The 16151-nt window shown below is 40.6% G+C and overlaps 1 protein-coding gene across 2 annotated transcripts in view; it reads right to left on the bottom strand.

Moving 5' to 3' along the window:
- Positions 1-16151, bottom strand: part of shank3a (SH3 and multiple ankyrin repeat domains 3a) — a 122815-nt gene that overhangs the window by 61532 nt on the left and 45132 nt on the right. For both annotated transcript variants that reach the window (XM_085913334.1, XM_085913332.1), the window contains 2 exons: positions 12935-13138; positions 10958-11029 (listed from right to left, as the gene is read on the bottom strand). In XM_085913334.1, the coding sequence (XP_085769460.1) occupies positions 10958-11029; positions 12935-13138 (276 nt within the window). The remainder of the gene's footprint in view (positions 1-10957; positions 11030-12934; positions 13139-16151) is intronic.

The following is a 16151-nucleotide window of genomic DNA, read 5'->3' as shown; positions in this document are numbered from 1 at the left end:
GAGTTGAGAGTGCATGGTTTAAGAGACCTAATTGAGACTTTTAATTGAGAGGTTTTAATTGGTATAATAAGCATATGAATAAAACAACAACACTAAAAAATCGGATGCATGCTAATTTGAGTGCAACGTGAATTTTTTTATACTTACACTATTAGCCTTTGAAAAATGGATGTAAGACATAGGGTTTTGTTTTTAGTTTCACTGATTCAATGCCTTTTAAGACTTTTTGCAGAGGATAAAGAATATATACCTTTGAGTATTGTTGGTAACTGTCTACATGTGTGCTCTAGAATCTGTTGTTTAAAGGGATAGAAAACTGCGATTACCGATGCTTTTACTTAACACCTCTATGGCGCTTTGCATTATGTAAATGCAGATCATTAAAAAAACAAAACATCCCCACTTCTGTTGAAACCATCGAGAGCTCACCAAACCTCAAAAGTGTCTCCATTAAAGCACTTCACGATGCTGGTTGTTCGGACGCAACTACCAGTGCAGCTTATCGGCTTCCCTTGCAGCCATTTACTTTTTGGGTTTTTTTTCTACTCAGTTGGCAGTTAAATACGGGTCTGTGCGTTCATGCGTCACGTACGTGTGCTGTACATACGCTAAGTGTGTCAAACACTCGCACTGGCCTATATTGACACTCATTACCAGGACGACCGCTTCGCCTCTGGTCCCTCGCAGCTTGCCAGCACGGATGAGTAGTCATTGGTGAGGATGCTCGTATAGACCTTTTTACCATGATGTCACAGATACAGCTCAGTACATCTGGGTGGCAAAAACTCTGACTGTACCACTAGTAAACAAATGCTTGCATGTTATCTATTAAAAAAAATGATTTTTTTGTTATCATAAATGGGAGAAAAAATACTTTTGGGGTATATCAGCCCCAGGGATAACAAGTTTTTGCAAGATTTAAACTTTTGTGCCACCCGGAGGTACCCTGGGACCTGACAAAAATGTCTTAACTTATATGTGTGCTGGTACGAGGCGTTTGGCCAGAATGTGAGCACAGGAAGATGCACATGCTGGTTCGAGACGCAGAGAGACAGACTAAACATTTGGGGAAGAAGAGCTCGGGATTTGAGTGTGAGCCCACCAATACACAAAAGGCCTGCTGTCAAGCCAGTAAGATTACACAATTGTGATTACACAACAACCATCTGACAGAAAGGTTTTGGGGAAAAATCAAAGTTCTGAGAGGGGATCCACACAATCAAAATCATTGCATAGAGTGTGTGCCTGACTCCAGGTGTTCAATACACTTGAGACCATGAAGCAAATAATCTAAATGAAAGGTTTTTACACTCCCATAGTGGTGCACTGTCAAATCTGTCGGCCTGCGCTCATCTACAAAATGATCAACACCGAACTCACCCTCTTATGGGGCAAAGGTTTGCTACTGAGGATTTATGCTGTTTCAGAAAATAGATATCAAAAAAGTTCAAAACCCAAAATGACAACATTGGAAGAAGCTGTTGTAGCTGCTTTAGGCCACCACTCACAGCCAGACGCTCACACATAGACATGCAAACCAACTAGACTTCAAAATGGCCACGCCAGCTTCAAACCCAGGTTCGCACTATGGCTGCTCCACCTCCTTTCTATTCACCATTTCTCTGCATAACGCGAGCACACTCTCCTCCAGCAACAAGGCACGCTAATGCGGAGAAAACCCACACAAGGATGGGGACAACATGCAAACTTTACTACTATACTACACTATTTGTCCATTGTTACTTAAAATGATTCACCAAAAAAATGCAGTCACAGTTCCATTATAGCAGTCAATACAGACTAAATTGCAGTCAGTACGCTGCCCAATAAGGATCCTATTAATTACACAGTTAAGTGTGTGATTAGAACTCTCTACACACAAACACACACACACACAGAACTGGAGCTGTTCCATGAGGCTTGCACTCTCTCTCTCTCTCTCTATGTTGTATGTAGCTGGCCTTAGATAGTGACTTTCTATAATCGCCACAATCCTAATCTGACAGGATTGTATTGTAATGCTCCATGGTACAGAAGAGACCAACTAGACTCTATGACAGCTTTGGGACTTTGTTTCGATGAATAGGATTTACTTTGTGAGGAAAAATCTTTATCCTTTTACACATTCTGTGGCCAAAGAAAATTTTTTTGGGGGGGTCTAATGGCTAAAAGCTTTGAATAACACTTCATAAACAACCACAGGAAGCAACAGTATGGCATTTGTAGTCCTCATTCACATACATTGAGTACGCACACAGACAGACATACTCGCGCAGTGCACGCAGATTCATAATTCATTGCACTTAAGATGAACACACTGGATGTAATATTCATGAACACAGAAAGAAAACATCCCCCCAGCGTAAAAAAAAAAAAAAAAAAAAAAGTGGTGTTACTATAGCAACCACATCCATCATTAGCCATAAATGTTACATTTCAATGCAATAGCATATGTGTCTGATTTGGACTCGATATACTGAATGAAAATAAGAATGCAACACTTGTTTATGCTTCAACATCAACGAGTATTGTATGTCCACAAAAGGCTTATTTCTCTCCGATATTGCTCACAAATCTGTCAAAAGCAAGAACGTCTCCTTCCTCAAAATAATCCATTCACCTCACAGGTGTGGCATATCAAAATGAGCAGATATGCCTTGGGCTGTCCACAATAAAGGGTCGCTTCAAAATGTGCACTTTTACTTTCACTCTGTCTGTGTGTGGATGTGTGTGTGCATGAGTGCGCGTGTGTTTCTCTTTCTCGCTCTCCCTCTCTTGCTCTCACAATTGGGCAAGGAGAGCCGTAGTTATTGATGTATACTGAATGATACAAATACACACATACGATATGACAACCGCACAAGAAGTAGACACACTGAACTAGGTGGTCAATCTGACTAGCCACGCCCCTTAAAGGCACACTTCATCTCCACAAGAGGAAAACTTGTCTGGCTCACTAGCTGACAATATGCCATAAATGAGAAAGTTGAGTGGACACTTTGCCTGCACTGATGACTCAACAAAACAAAACAAAAAACAAAAACAAAATAAAATAAAACAAAAATTAAATAAAACAAAACAAAATAAAAACAACAACAACAAAAATGGCCAATAACGCTGGTGGAAAGTTTAAGTGGTGATGGTGACTTTTCAAAATGGTCGTATAAGTTGAGACCAATGTGACTATTTTTCAGTCACGAAAATATAAGAAAGGATAGTGCAGCCCAAGCAAAGTGAGAAAAAAGCAGAACAATAAGTTGAGCAGCACAGTGCACGATTGCATAAATCAGCTTAGCGTCTAACCTCAGTGGCGTTGCTCCTTGCAGCTCTCTCCGAATGCAGCATCACGATGCCTCTCGGGTAATGCTTTTCAAAAGGTGCTATGTATTATGTATATGTACAGTATAGATGGGAATATTATTTTTGCTGTATTTCTGGCGAGCCAGGAGGTAGTCTCCAGTTAGTTAGCAGTGTTGGCTTGATTAAAGGCCACAACAAAGCACAGAGCCTCTTTGCCACCCAGCGCCACCAACACACAAACACACACACCCAGCTTACTGTATGTGCCCCCCTCCGAAATCACACATTCCGCTCCACTCTCAACTAATTCCACCCACCCGAGCGGCCACAATGGTAGGACAGCTTTGTTGTGTCCTTCCAATCGCATCCAGGCTCATTTGGCCAGAGAGACCTCAACGGATGAAATATGAACGTGGTGAATATAATGTGTGCAACATTCAGTTCGATGAGGTTATGCAATTGAAGCATTGAAGCATTACACTGAAGGGTGGAGCTGATATGTGTATTTTGAATATAATCACTTAATTCGGTACAAATTATGATAATTATGCCATTACTGCATTTTAAAAGTTCTAATGTAATATATTTTATAACATTCGTTAACTAATTAACTAGACTAGTAATAAAAAATAAAAAATACAACTATTGTCCTCCCATTAAATATGACAACCGTTGTTTGAATGCATTAGAACGCAGGCAGCAGGGATGAGGAGAATGCATGTTGTCATCACAATCAACAGAAAGGAGAATGCTGATTCAGGATTGGTCAGGTGTTTTCCCAAATTCACACACACATACACCCCACACACACAAGAGATGTATACAACATTTAATTTGAAGTAATTATAAACTTTTAAAAAACTGCTACTTAGCACACACAGAGCAACATCCCATACAATAACACAAATGTTAACTACATAAATAAAGTGATGAATAAATCGTTTTTTAAATGAATGTAATTCATGTAAAAAATAGTCAATATTGCTCATGGCACGTTTTTTTGGGGTTGGACATATATGTAACAGTGATGATCCTGCAACATCCTATGGGCTTGAAACTCACGAGAGCGTGACAACCACTGTGCTACCTCACGTGTGTGTCGAAATAAATCATTATTTTCACAAAATAATATTCTTCTTTTCTCCATGTTTTGGTCAGAAACCGGTGTTTTGGGTCTACTGCTAATTATTAGAGTGGAAATTGCCAGTCTCTATAAGAAATGAACGCCATATAAACGTGTAAAATGTGGACGAGAGGTTGCGTGATTAATCGGACAATACTTTCATAGGGTGAACGCAGCCCATTTTTGCTGCACCAGCACAGAAGAAGAACGAGAACAACATTGGGTGCAGTGCAGCAGAGGCAACACAATGGCCGGAAAATCTATGATCCACTATATTTGGACCTGGGCTACAAAGGGGGCTGCGGGCGACAAACGGAGAATACAAGAGGGCAGACGACAAAAACTGCCGGCTAAAAGAGGAGCGATGTGTGTCGTCTATTTATTCAGACTGATGATTATTAGAACTCCATTGTGCTTTGTGTGCGCCTATGGCATCTCATTCCACGGCCATCTATTCAAACTTCCTGACCCAGAAAGTCTCATGCGAGTGGGCCGATGTGCCCAGAGCTTTATGACGTGAATTATGTGAGACCAAGTTAGGCAACAAGGCGGAGGACTTTCAAGGCCAAGCATCAAGTTCTATAGCGGCTTGGATGAGGGATGATGGATCGGTGGATTGATGCATGTATGAGTGACTATACACAACAAAGGTCCTTGGTCTATGACGGTACAGATGTATTGAGGTTTACGAAACAGACAGGAAACTACAAATACAACAAGGCACAGACGGTTCACCGCATATTTACTATTTTTTTCATGTGATTATTTTATATTTGTGGCCTAGTGATGTATTATTTATGCTAAGATATACTGCAATAATAGTATGCATTAAAATATTATGAGACTATTATCATTATTATGTAAAAAAAATGTAACCAACATTGAGGAACTCTGCAAAGAATGATGACGGTTTACTGAGGAGTAACTTGTGACGTCTCCATGTGTTTTTGCATCTCTGTTCTATATTTCCCCCTGGAGACAAGTGGTTTTTAAAGCAGAAGGAGCACAACAAGGTCCACAAAATCGAAAAAAGGATGCGTCCAAAACGGTTTCTACTTAATTTCATAATGTCATTCCTGTAAGTTTATTTTATGAAGTACATTATTTTGTACATCGTGGAGTTCTATTATGTTGATGTTTTGGGGAGGCTGGAATGGACTAATGGCATTTGCGGTTTTCGATTTATTTCAATGGGAACGTGGTTATCCTATGTGAAAACTTATCCCATGTGAATCTTTAAGACGTGTATTTAAATGAAGAATGTATTTATAGCATGCAGAAGGGATAGAACTATTTTTCAACAATTTGAATTTTTATCCCCCCCCCCTTCCCCGATATTGCAGACTTTCAGCGATCGTAGGTGGATCCGCAACACATCCCTCGTAATCATGGGTTGTGTACTGTTATGATAATCAGCCGCACCACAACAATAGTTTGGTTTCAAATGGTGTCACTGCTGTGATCACACAAATTTACTTTGTAGATGTGGCTGGGGTGTATCATTAAGCACCCAAGGCCTTACTTTCCGTATGGCCTGATTCCAGAGCGTGGTGAGCAAACAATCAATTTTCTCTTTGTACTCTCACATACACACAGACACAGACCAACGCACACACGTACCCAACTTCACCCAACTGAAGTGTTTAAACAGGACTTAAGCTCTTGTGGTGCCATAATACTTTCGGAGTCAAGTACCACTGGGTAAATAGTTCAAAGAATGCAAGGCAAATGTGATGCTTTAGAAGTGAACCAGGAAAGTATTGATTAGTTTTATTGAATGGATTGATGTTTACTTGTATGTATAGCTATGGTGAGGAAGCTAGGCCGCATAGTCCATGACTGCATTTCATCTTTCCCACTATGTGTTTGCAAACTAGGGTGAGTTGGCTCTGGTACGACCCCTGAAAAAAGTGCCAAAATTCCCTAAGGGTGTTGGGTCTCGGAGACTATACACAGTATCTTGCTCTCCAACTATTACCATTATAACCAATGTTAATATAGGCCTAGGGTTCTATTAAAAATGAGGTGCAGGTTTAATTCCTATCAGAATATTTAATTTTACCATAAGCAATTGCGACATAATGCAGTTTGAATTTTAAGAAAACTAAATAAAACAACTTCAATAATGATTCAATTAAAAATCGATTGCTCATAAAAGTGGAATAAAAAACAAAACCAGCTCGTAAAGATTGCAATGTACTGAAATGTTAAACACAACTGAACAGTTTTGGGCAATCATTCTTTTGCATCCCACGTTCCATGAGAGGTACCACACATTTCAAAGTTTTGCTCTCAAGCCAAAGCAAAAAAAAAAAAAAAAAAGCAACTTAGTTTCTGGTATTTCAAGGCATCTAGACAGACTGTTGGGAGGTGAATGGTGCGAGGTGAGCAATTCAGCTCACACTTTTGCACAAATGTGACATCAACGGCCGGAATTTCACACACTCAAGCCAGCAGTTGTGACAACGTTTGGAATCCCCCGAGGGACCCTCCCTGTGCCAACATGTCTGCTCACAAACAACCGGCGCCTATCCGCACTTGTTATTAACACACGAGACAAATCCACAGTGATCCACAGCCGTGGTTGGCAAAGTGAACCGGTAGAGGTGCATTAGCATTCTGGCAGCCTTTCAGACAAGACTGCACCAACTACTCGCACAGCCAACATGCAGCAGAGCATAACAGCAGAAGGCAAGCCAAGATGAGGGAGGGAGGGAGGGAGGGAGCAAGCGAGAGAGCAGCTTGACAGGTAGCTGAGATGCTTGGTGAGTTTCTGCAAATAATCACTGATAGAAAGTGTAGGAAAAGTCAGCATGCAGAACGGAGATTAAAGAGAAAGATGATTGGGCTACCTTGCTATTGACTTTGGCCTTCCGGGCTTCTTTGGTTCTCCTTTCCTTTTTCTCGCTTGCTCGTGTTCGGCCCAGAGCAGAACCCATTTCGCACACACTCGGCGCCACACACGCAACCCCGTAGGTCATCTGCGCTCCCTGAGCCCGAACGCCTTCCACATGTCCGCCGCGTCCTCCCGATCCTGCCACGGACCTGTTCCCCTCTCGCTGCCCGCTCTCTCACTGGGCTTGTCAAAGTAGCACATGGACATTCACATGGTCTCACTCACACACGAAAACACACACACACACACGCTCACCCCGGCATGAACGCATGCGCTGCACAGGCGGAGAGATGAGGGGGTGAGGGGGAAGAGTACGAGATACTGGAGAGATCTGGGAGAGAGGGAGGCAAAGCTGAGAGTGGCACAAGAGGGAGGGAATGCATGAGATACAGTGATACCTTTGAAAGAAAATTCCTTAGCTGACCCTCACCCAATTTGGAAGCAAAGCTGCAAGTCGTCAAGGATGGGTCCTGTGAGCACCAACAACTTATCCAAAATTCACCGAATGTGTTCAAAAACAATTCACTTACACGTACTGTAAATGTTCCCATTGATAATATTTTTGCTCACGATTATCATCCCATCAAAATCTAATATCGACCCATGCCAAATTGTGACATAGGAGGTTTGGGCCCAAAGCCAGCAATCAATGTGTGAGTTCACATTCATAGGCAAAACTATTGTTTGACACATTCAGGCCGGCACAGTCCATCAGAGTTATCGGTGACAGGTAATCGGCGTCAAGAATGTACTTATTGGTAGTACAATAATGAATAAGTAAATCAAAGTTTTACGCCCCACAGACAGCAATGACATTGTTCCAAATTGTTTTTATTTCTCCAATCACCACGTGTGCGTATCTTTTTTTCATTTTTATTTATTTATTTATTTATTTATTTGGCTGTGTGTCTACTTGTGCGGCGGCTGTGTGTGATGTAGGAAGTAATCTTTCAACGTTGATTGGCTGTTGCGACGAGGGACGGACTGGGCCTAATAATGACGGCATGCTGACTGACAGATTGACGTGCCCACCTCTGTTTATTACCATACACTAACAACGATTGTGTGTTAAGAGAAGGATCTCATACTATGTGTTTGTGTATTGTGTGCATTCACTAAAACATTGCCTCTTAAGATGCAAACAATGTGGGAATTTCCATTCAGAGGCACAATGAAGCTCTTAGAACATTCAAAAGAGTGGGCGGAACAGCGTGAGTGAAATATGAGGATATTCAATTAGAATATTGCCTTTTGTGCATTCTTGAGGACTCGGCACAGCTTCAATGTTTGTTTACGCTGTGATGCTGCTAATTATTGCAAGTGGTGGAAATAATAATATTAGAGTGCGTAGTAGGGTTGAAGGCTGAAGGGGTGGCGCGGTGTCATGACCACGTTGCCAAATAGTGCGTTACTAAACGGCTTTCTATGTTCTACTCTATGTGCCGCCCACTTTTATGTAAGCTTAGCATATAAACAGAATGGCCATTTGTGTTGTGCTAATATTCCATGTTATTGTCCTGCTGGCTAATCAGGACAGCAGGAAGGGTGAGGAGAAAAATCCTATTAATTATGACCTCATTTTGAACTTTGGCCCACGGCGAATTAACTCCATGATGGCAAAGTAGGCTAAATGCTCGGACGGTGAATGCCCACTCGCTGGTTGCATTCTAGGCCGCTCTGGATAGATGCTCACGCCGCGCCAGCGGGCATTCAGCAATTGATTATGATACTGCATATCATTTGCTCAATAAAAGTAAAAGTCTTTCATGACACATCCCAAAAGCTTGGACGGATCTTGCTATAGATATGTCTCACATTTACTTTTTTTTTCTTTTCAGCCATTCATGTTTTTCTATCATATCATTCACTATAAATATATCCTTATCCAAATAAGGATAACAATTTTAACATCACTGCAAAGCTGAAACTGTGGATGACCAAATATGGTCATTTGAATTTTGTTTCACAAATACGTTTCAGATACTATTGGTCTATTCCCACGCCGTTTGTTATTTTTAGACATTATTAATGAATGAATAGTCTTGAAAATAGCTTGAAAATCAAGTAACTTTATTGGACACTTAAACTATCTCTGCAAACACATACAAACGTGGGGGGGCTGAGTGGTCGGAGAAAGACGGTCCAATGCACTGCTAAAAGATCTTTCTGGTCTGTCTTTCTGGTCTGTTTATCCACAGGTCCACACAATGCTGCCACGCAACAAACAGCCACAGCTCTTTCCAGAAACCTCACACGGTCACGCCTCACGCGTTGTAACTTCCCAGCTGCCAACACATAAGGTCAGCTTTGAATGTGCACATTTTCTACACAGCCCATTCATTCTGTAGTGGCTTCAAAAAACATACATTATCCAGTGATGGATAAAAAATGGGGCCATAAATGGACTTAACTTTCCAAGAAAGCATTTAAATAATGTACTTAGCAAAATATCCCACTCACTGCCACATGAATGGAATTGGCCTGGGGCGCTAATCTTTTCCATTAGGGAATGAATGTTGAGAAGTGCTACTTTTCCTGCTGTTTTTCAAAGTAGGTTTGTGCTACTGAATGTATTACCGATGAAAAAAAAATACAGTATCGATGAAAAATTCATGAGAGTGAGTTTTACATGAAACGTAGCCGCTCACAACTTGTGTCATCACTAATTGCATAGTGTCAAAATGCTAAAAGAGACTTGTGAGGGTTTTTTTCCCATAATGGAAAAAAAAAAAATCCCGGCGGTCTTAACTAATTTACTGTACCCAAAGAAAAATGTGTTCTGTTGCTGAACCTACCCAAAAAACAGAGTAGATTCATTTTTTTTTAAACAGAAAAAAATAATTTATACTTCTTTGCATTCTGTAGTAATCATTGGTGTGTTAGTTTCACCCAAAACACTCGATTCTGGTAAAAAAAAAAAAAAAAAAAAAAAGTAGAGGGGAAAAATAGTTTTTGGTGTCGCTTTAAACTGAATTTAATGCAAATCAAAGAAGCTATAGGCAGAAAATAAATTGAAAATATTAGCAACAGATTTCGTTGAATAACTGAAGTTAATCCCTTTTCTGCATTCTTGTATGGAATTCAATATCCGTCCACTAGTTGACCCCAGTGAGCAGATATTTCTGACCATCTGTCTGGCCTTGACGTCTGCTACCTTCTTGTTGCTAGAAAAATAAATAATCATTTGACTAAAATGGTCTCGCCTGCTGTGTCTGTTCATGAACATTCAAATAATTCTCTGTGGGGGTGGGGGGAGATCACTCTGCCTGAAGTCAAGTTAATGAAGAACACTGCTTAAGTACAAATGAATGTACTATGGGGCACACTGAATTTTAACTATCGTTTTTTTAACAGAAAAAAAATCTCTGATGCACACTGATGTATGTTAGGCTGGAATTACGCTGTAATTTTGTACCACAATGCGAATACAGTGAGTAGAGCAAAACAAATCGGTATTATCAAACTCAAATAAACTTCAGGTGTTTTAGGAGGCTTCGTCTGATGTTTAGTTGTTCTTATTGTTGTCTAATGTCCCGGTTACAGATAAAGAAAAATAGCCACAAAGCACAATGCCACCACCCCAGGCAGGATTCAATGATTCCAACACCAACAATGACTTTACAGCATTGGGCTCTTACCTTTGTGTGGAGCTTAGACAGCTGTTTTTCATCCAGGTAGGACTGAGTGTATACACGTCTTTTGTAGCGGAACTGAAATGCAAACAGAGGTGACTTAATACAATAGTGAACAACAGCGACAAATGAATACTCTCCGAAACAATTACTGTAAAAGTATCAAGACACTGGAGATACGAAAGCTCCCTCAAGCGGTACGCAAAAGAATCACTGAATTAAATAAATGAATCATTTTCATTTCAATTGTTTTGCAGCATTATTTTTCAAAATGTGCACAATCTTTTTGTGGCTTCTTTTTAGAAATTAGAATAAAGAAAACTATAATAAGACCGTAGTTTAAAGTTAAGGTATGTATAATAATGGTGGTGTTAAAAAAAAAAATAAAAATCAACACAGGCATAATTTGAACATTTTTATTTAGGGCTTTGCACACTTTTGTTGCCAACAGTTTAAAAACGAACAGTTGCGTGTTGTTATTTTAAGGGATCAGTATATTGACACTTATGCAAGCTGTACACTGTGTGCTATTTCTTCAATGTTGACCCATGAAAAGGTGGAATAAAGTATTTACGTGAGGGTGTTACTCACTTTCGTGAGATAGCCATTAAATAGGAATTGTGCACTTGAACCTGTGGCGCAAATCCGGACTCCACGTCTTTTATACCACCAGTCAACACCAGCAAAATACTCCATGGAACAAATGGTGTTGAACTGATCTCATCCTGTCAGTCAGCACGCCGCCTCGGGGAAGTAAGTGTGGGTCAATCAATGACACACACAGTACGACAACACTTTAACACTCGTAAAACACACAGTGGCAACCGTGAGGCTTGAATGGATGCTTTTTGCACACACAACAATTCAAGGAAAACTGATATAAAAATGTGACGTAACGATAAATGTAAATAAACGATACACCTATTGGACGTCTTGATAATTTTATGGCACTCACTTTTCCACATCCAGCCATCTATCACTCACAGAGCGTCCTTTTGCATGAATCAACAGTGTAAAAATAAGATTTCCTCATACAACTGGGTGCTGCCATGTTAATACAGAATACAGACTCAAAAATAAAAATAAATAAATCCAAATAAAAAATACACACATACACATTCTATACAGATAGAAAGGATCTCAATAATGTAGTTAATTACTGATTGATGGATTGATAGGTAATTACTGATTGAGGGACAAGAAACCTTCACACTTATAGTCCCTAATTTACAATGTAAGATCAGACCGCTATCAGCAACAATGATAGTGAATGATAATGATGAGTGAATAATTACACATTGGCGCCATATCTCAAAAGATGAGGGTGTGACATTCATCTTGATTTAGCCCCTGGTTGTAAAAAGCTGCTGGGAGATCAGAAAAGCGTGTGACGTTTTTATGGCGCAGTCGTGACACGTCGTTATACTCGCTAAGTTTCCCGTTGCGATGGACCACCAAACTGACCAATTCAATTTAGAAAATAAAATCTTCTCAAGAGTGGAAGTTAAAATGTAACAATTTAGATAATATGGTTAAAAAAAAAGTGTGCGCACCCTCTTTAAATTGTGTTCTGTGTTCAGAATTATGTCACATTCAAACGTCAACTCATACCTGCCAAAATTATAAAAGCGCCTGATAAAGCCCTAAAAGAAGTTCAGACGTTCTAGTAGGCTTTTTACCATTTCCACGGTTACAATCATGAAGGAAAATGGTTCAAAAAGATCAACTTGGTCTCTTTTTTTCTTTTTAAAGTCATGAATTTCTTTTATTTTCTTCTTATTCTCTCATTTCTCTTTCTATTCAATTTATTTTTATTTTTCAGTCATTCTTGTGTAAATTGGCCTTTATCTTTGCTCTCCATCTCTGCTAACAACCAAGTGTTACCCTCACATACCGCATATATTTCCAGGATGTCACTTTTGACACTGCTGATCATTCACAACCACTGTAACGTGTCATCCATAAACATGATCGGTGGCCTACCTCCAGATAAGGTACGGGGGCGATGGATGGGAAGGGGTATTCCCTCAGCTGTCTCTCCTCATCCAGAAACTTGCCAGCCTTGCCATTGTATGCCGGCTGGAACAAGCCATAGTTGAGCACGTCCTTTAAGCTCTGGTTGAGTGTGCACAAGATCCGCTGCTTGGAGCGCCAGATGGGAGCGTCCACGTTGAATTTCATGCATTTCTGTCGGAACCACAAGGTAGCGTCAGTCACTCAGTGTCAGTTTTTCCCCCAGATAACGCATGATGAACTTTAAAGGAAACAGACTGACGTGCAGGTGAAATACTCTTACGAAGGCCTCGGAATGGCATGACCCGAAAATGGCAGTCTCAAACCAAACTGGCAGACTGTTTTTTGTGTGTGTGTGTGTGTGTGTGGTGGTGGTGGTGGGTGGGTGTTTAACTCAGGATAAACGGTTCAAATTAACTAACCAATCAGACAAACTCTTGAATCAGTTTTTCTTTGAAGGAACCAGACCATAAAAGAGACAACCGCCGGAATGGCAGACTTCTCGTTGGTTTCACAACGCGTGTCCGAGAGACATTCCCGTGGTTCTACTCCTGATATCATGACAGACATGATCCAAATATGCAGTGCATTCACAGTACAGTCGTTTCCCCATGCTCACTTTAAAGAATGAGATGAGAGGGCAGACCCGTTTTCATTTTGTGTTTATAAGGTGTTCAATTCCACTTGAAAGAATGTGTCTTCTCCACTTGGACAGCCTTGCCCAGCGTAGCGATGTTTGACGAGCAATGCTGACTCACTCCCTTGCTTTCCTCCCACTGTCATGGCATTGTTTACATGCTCAGCTCGCCGTGCAGCGCGCTCCGCGTATTAATCAGTGTCCCGACGTGTCACACTAGTTCACACTCTGGCGGAGAGTCACCCGACTGTGACATTGCTTCCCAGCTCTTCTACACTTCATTTCTTCTCATCATTTAATTTTTTTTATATCAAAGGCCTGCTAGTCTCCTCAATTTGGGGCTGCGTCAAAAGATGATTGGACGGGAGAGGAGGTGATAAACTGCAGGTCAAGGAATGGCAGATACTTTAGCGGAGAAGCGGCTACTGATCCTCTAATTCAGGGATTCACAGCCAAAGATTATCCGATCTGCTGCACAAATTCAACCAATGTTGAAAATGTATTCCATCCATCCATTTACTGTACCGCTTTATCCCCACGGGGGTCGCGGGCGTGCTGGAGCCTATCCCAGCTGTCAACAGGTTTCCTACTAATAATATATACTATGGCAGCGGCATATACCTATAACAACTATGTGCTTTTCCACACAATGGCAGAAGCCCCAGGTAAACCTGTGTAGCCATTTGCTGCTCTTCATACAACAGAATAATAGCTTTGCAATTAGAAAGCAATTGTTATTCCAGTATCGTGAACCACCGCATTTTTGCACATTCACCTATTCATGGATTTCTGGGAGGATTTATTTTGGAACAATTGTAGAAATGTATAATTGGATGTATCACTTTTCTGGTGACTATTGGCTGTAGTGTTTGGGTTGCATTGGCAAACATTTGCCAAGGAGGTTTTTTTTTTTCAGTTTCTTTTTCAAAAATCAGATTTAACCCAGCGGAACCTGTGGTAAAGGAGGCTAAACGGATTGAACATGATAAAGAGGTTGTACAGTGAAGCTTGCAAGTCTGCCTAGAAGCAAAGTAGCCATATAACAAAATCTCCATCATTGGGTTTGTGGAAGACATTTTCCCATAAATCTGGATCAAATGCTTGAGTGGGTTGGAAGAACTAATTTAGCAAAACATGAATAGAATGCAACAAAGTAGCTGCTTTGCTAAGACCAAAAGACTGACTCAGAATCAGGTCGACTCCAAATCATTTGGCAACAGGCTCTCCACAGGATAGAATGATGTTTTATACTGAATGGATCATTGCTTTACCATCAGATTAGCCGTAATGATAATGACCATATCATACCGACTGAGCAATGTCCGGCAATTGCTACCTTAATGCTTCTAATCACTATTTGCAGTCCAATTACCACCACTGAGTCACAGTTTGCCAATCCAAAAATCCATAAATGAGTATCATTTTGTTATTACTTCTTAGCTCGCCTGCGAGCTAAAGTCAGCTCTACAGCACGCTATCTATTTCAGATGCATTAATCCAAAGAACAGAAAAATCAATTAATCAGCCAGTTCCTCAATCATTGTGGTAACTATGGCAACTCCACCACATCTTTTATTGAAACAGCTAATGACGATGCAAAGCACTTGAAACCTTGATGATGTTTTACAGTTAGACTTGACTATATCATCATGCAGATCCACACTCTCTACTTTATTGCCTTTATTCCTTTCTTTGTGGAAGTGTGATATCACAATGAAATGATTCATGATAACCTGAATTTACCACATGTTTGAACAACACACAAAAAAAAGGACAAATCATTTTAAAGGTTGCTTATAGATGTTATGGAGATATTCTGATCACATTACAATCCGCACTTTCTACGCTTCCATTAAAAAACAACAAAATGTGGCCTTGAGGTGGGAATAGTATCCAAAGCATATTAATTAAAAGAACGAACATACTAGAATTATCTTTCTCCAGGCTGTACAGTACATTTAATGGGGTTACTTAGGTGGGACATACGCATCACAGGCCCGCACGTGAGTGCTAAGTGCTTAGGGTTGTACCTAAATGGAAACAAATGCACAATGACATGTAATTATGTCAGGAGTACTTTGAATTCACAACACGCACCCGCTAATTAGAATGCATTGTTGTCTGCTTGCGCAATCAAGGGTGATACATGGAGGTTGCCGCTGCAGTATCTGCAAAGCCACTGAAGGTACCAAAAGAGGGGCCCCAACGGGTGGAAGACAACAGACGTAAAGAAAAAAGATAAGGATGTTCAGATGATGGAGGGGAATGACTCTAACGCACTGCCATGACTCAATCTTGGCCACATGACTTATGTGCAAATGAAGTCTTGGGAGTGTGCGACTGGGAAAGGACAGAAACTAGTTTCCTGAAAGGAACATTCCAGGTCACTCCTTTTGCTGTTGTGATTTTTACCTACGGCTATGAAATGGCTCATGGACACGCTAACTGCATTTCCTTTCAGGCTGGAGTCCAACAGGAAGACAGTGACTGCTATTTTGCTGAAAAGAACAGCATATCAGATGATAAATTAAGCACTACAAGGTGGTATAA

This window comes from Syngnathus leptorhynchus, chromosome 6 (genome assembly GCF_054491065.1).
Source record: "Syngnathus leptorhynchus isolate UIUO chromosome 6, UIUO_Slep, whole genome shotgun sequence".
Taxonomy (NCBI): Eukaryota; Metazoa; Chordata; class Actinopteri; order Syngnathiformes; family Syngnathidae; genus Syngnathus; species Syngnathus leptorhynchus.
The sequence above is the reverse complement of the archived record's forward strand: the minus strand, read 5'-3'. Positions and strand labels throughout refer to the sequence as shown.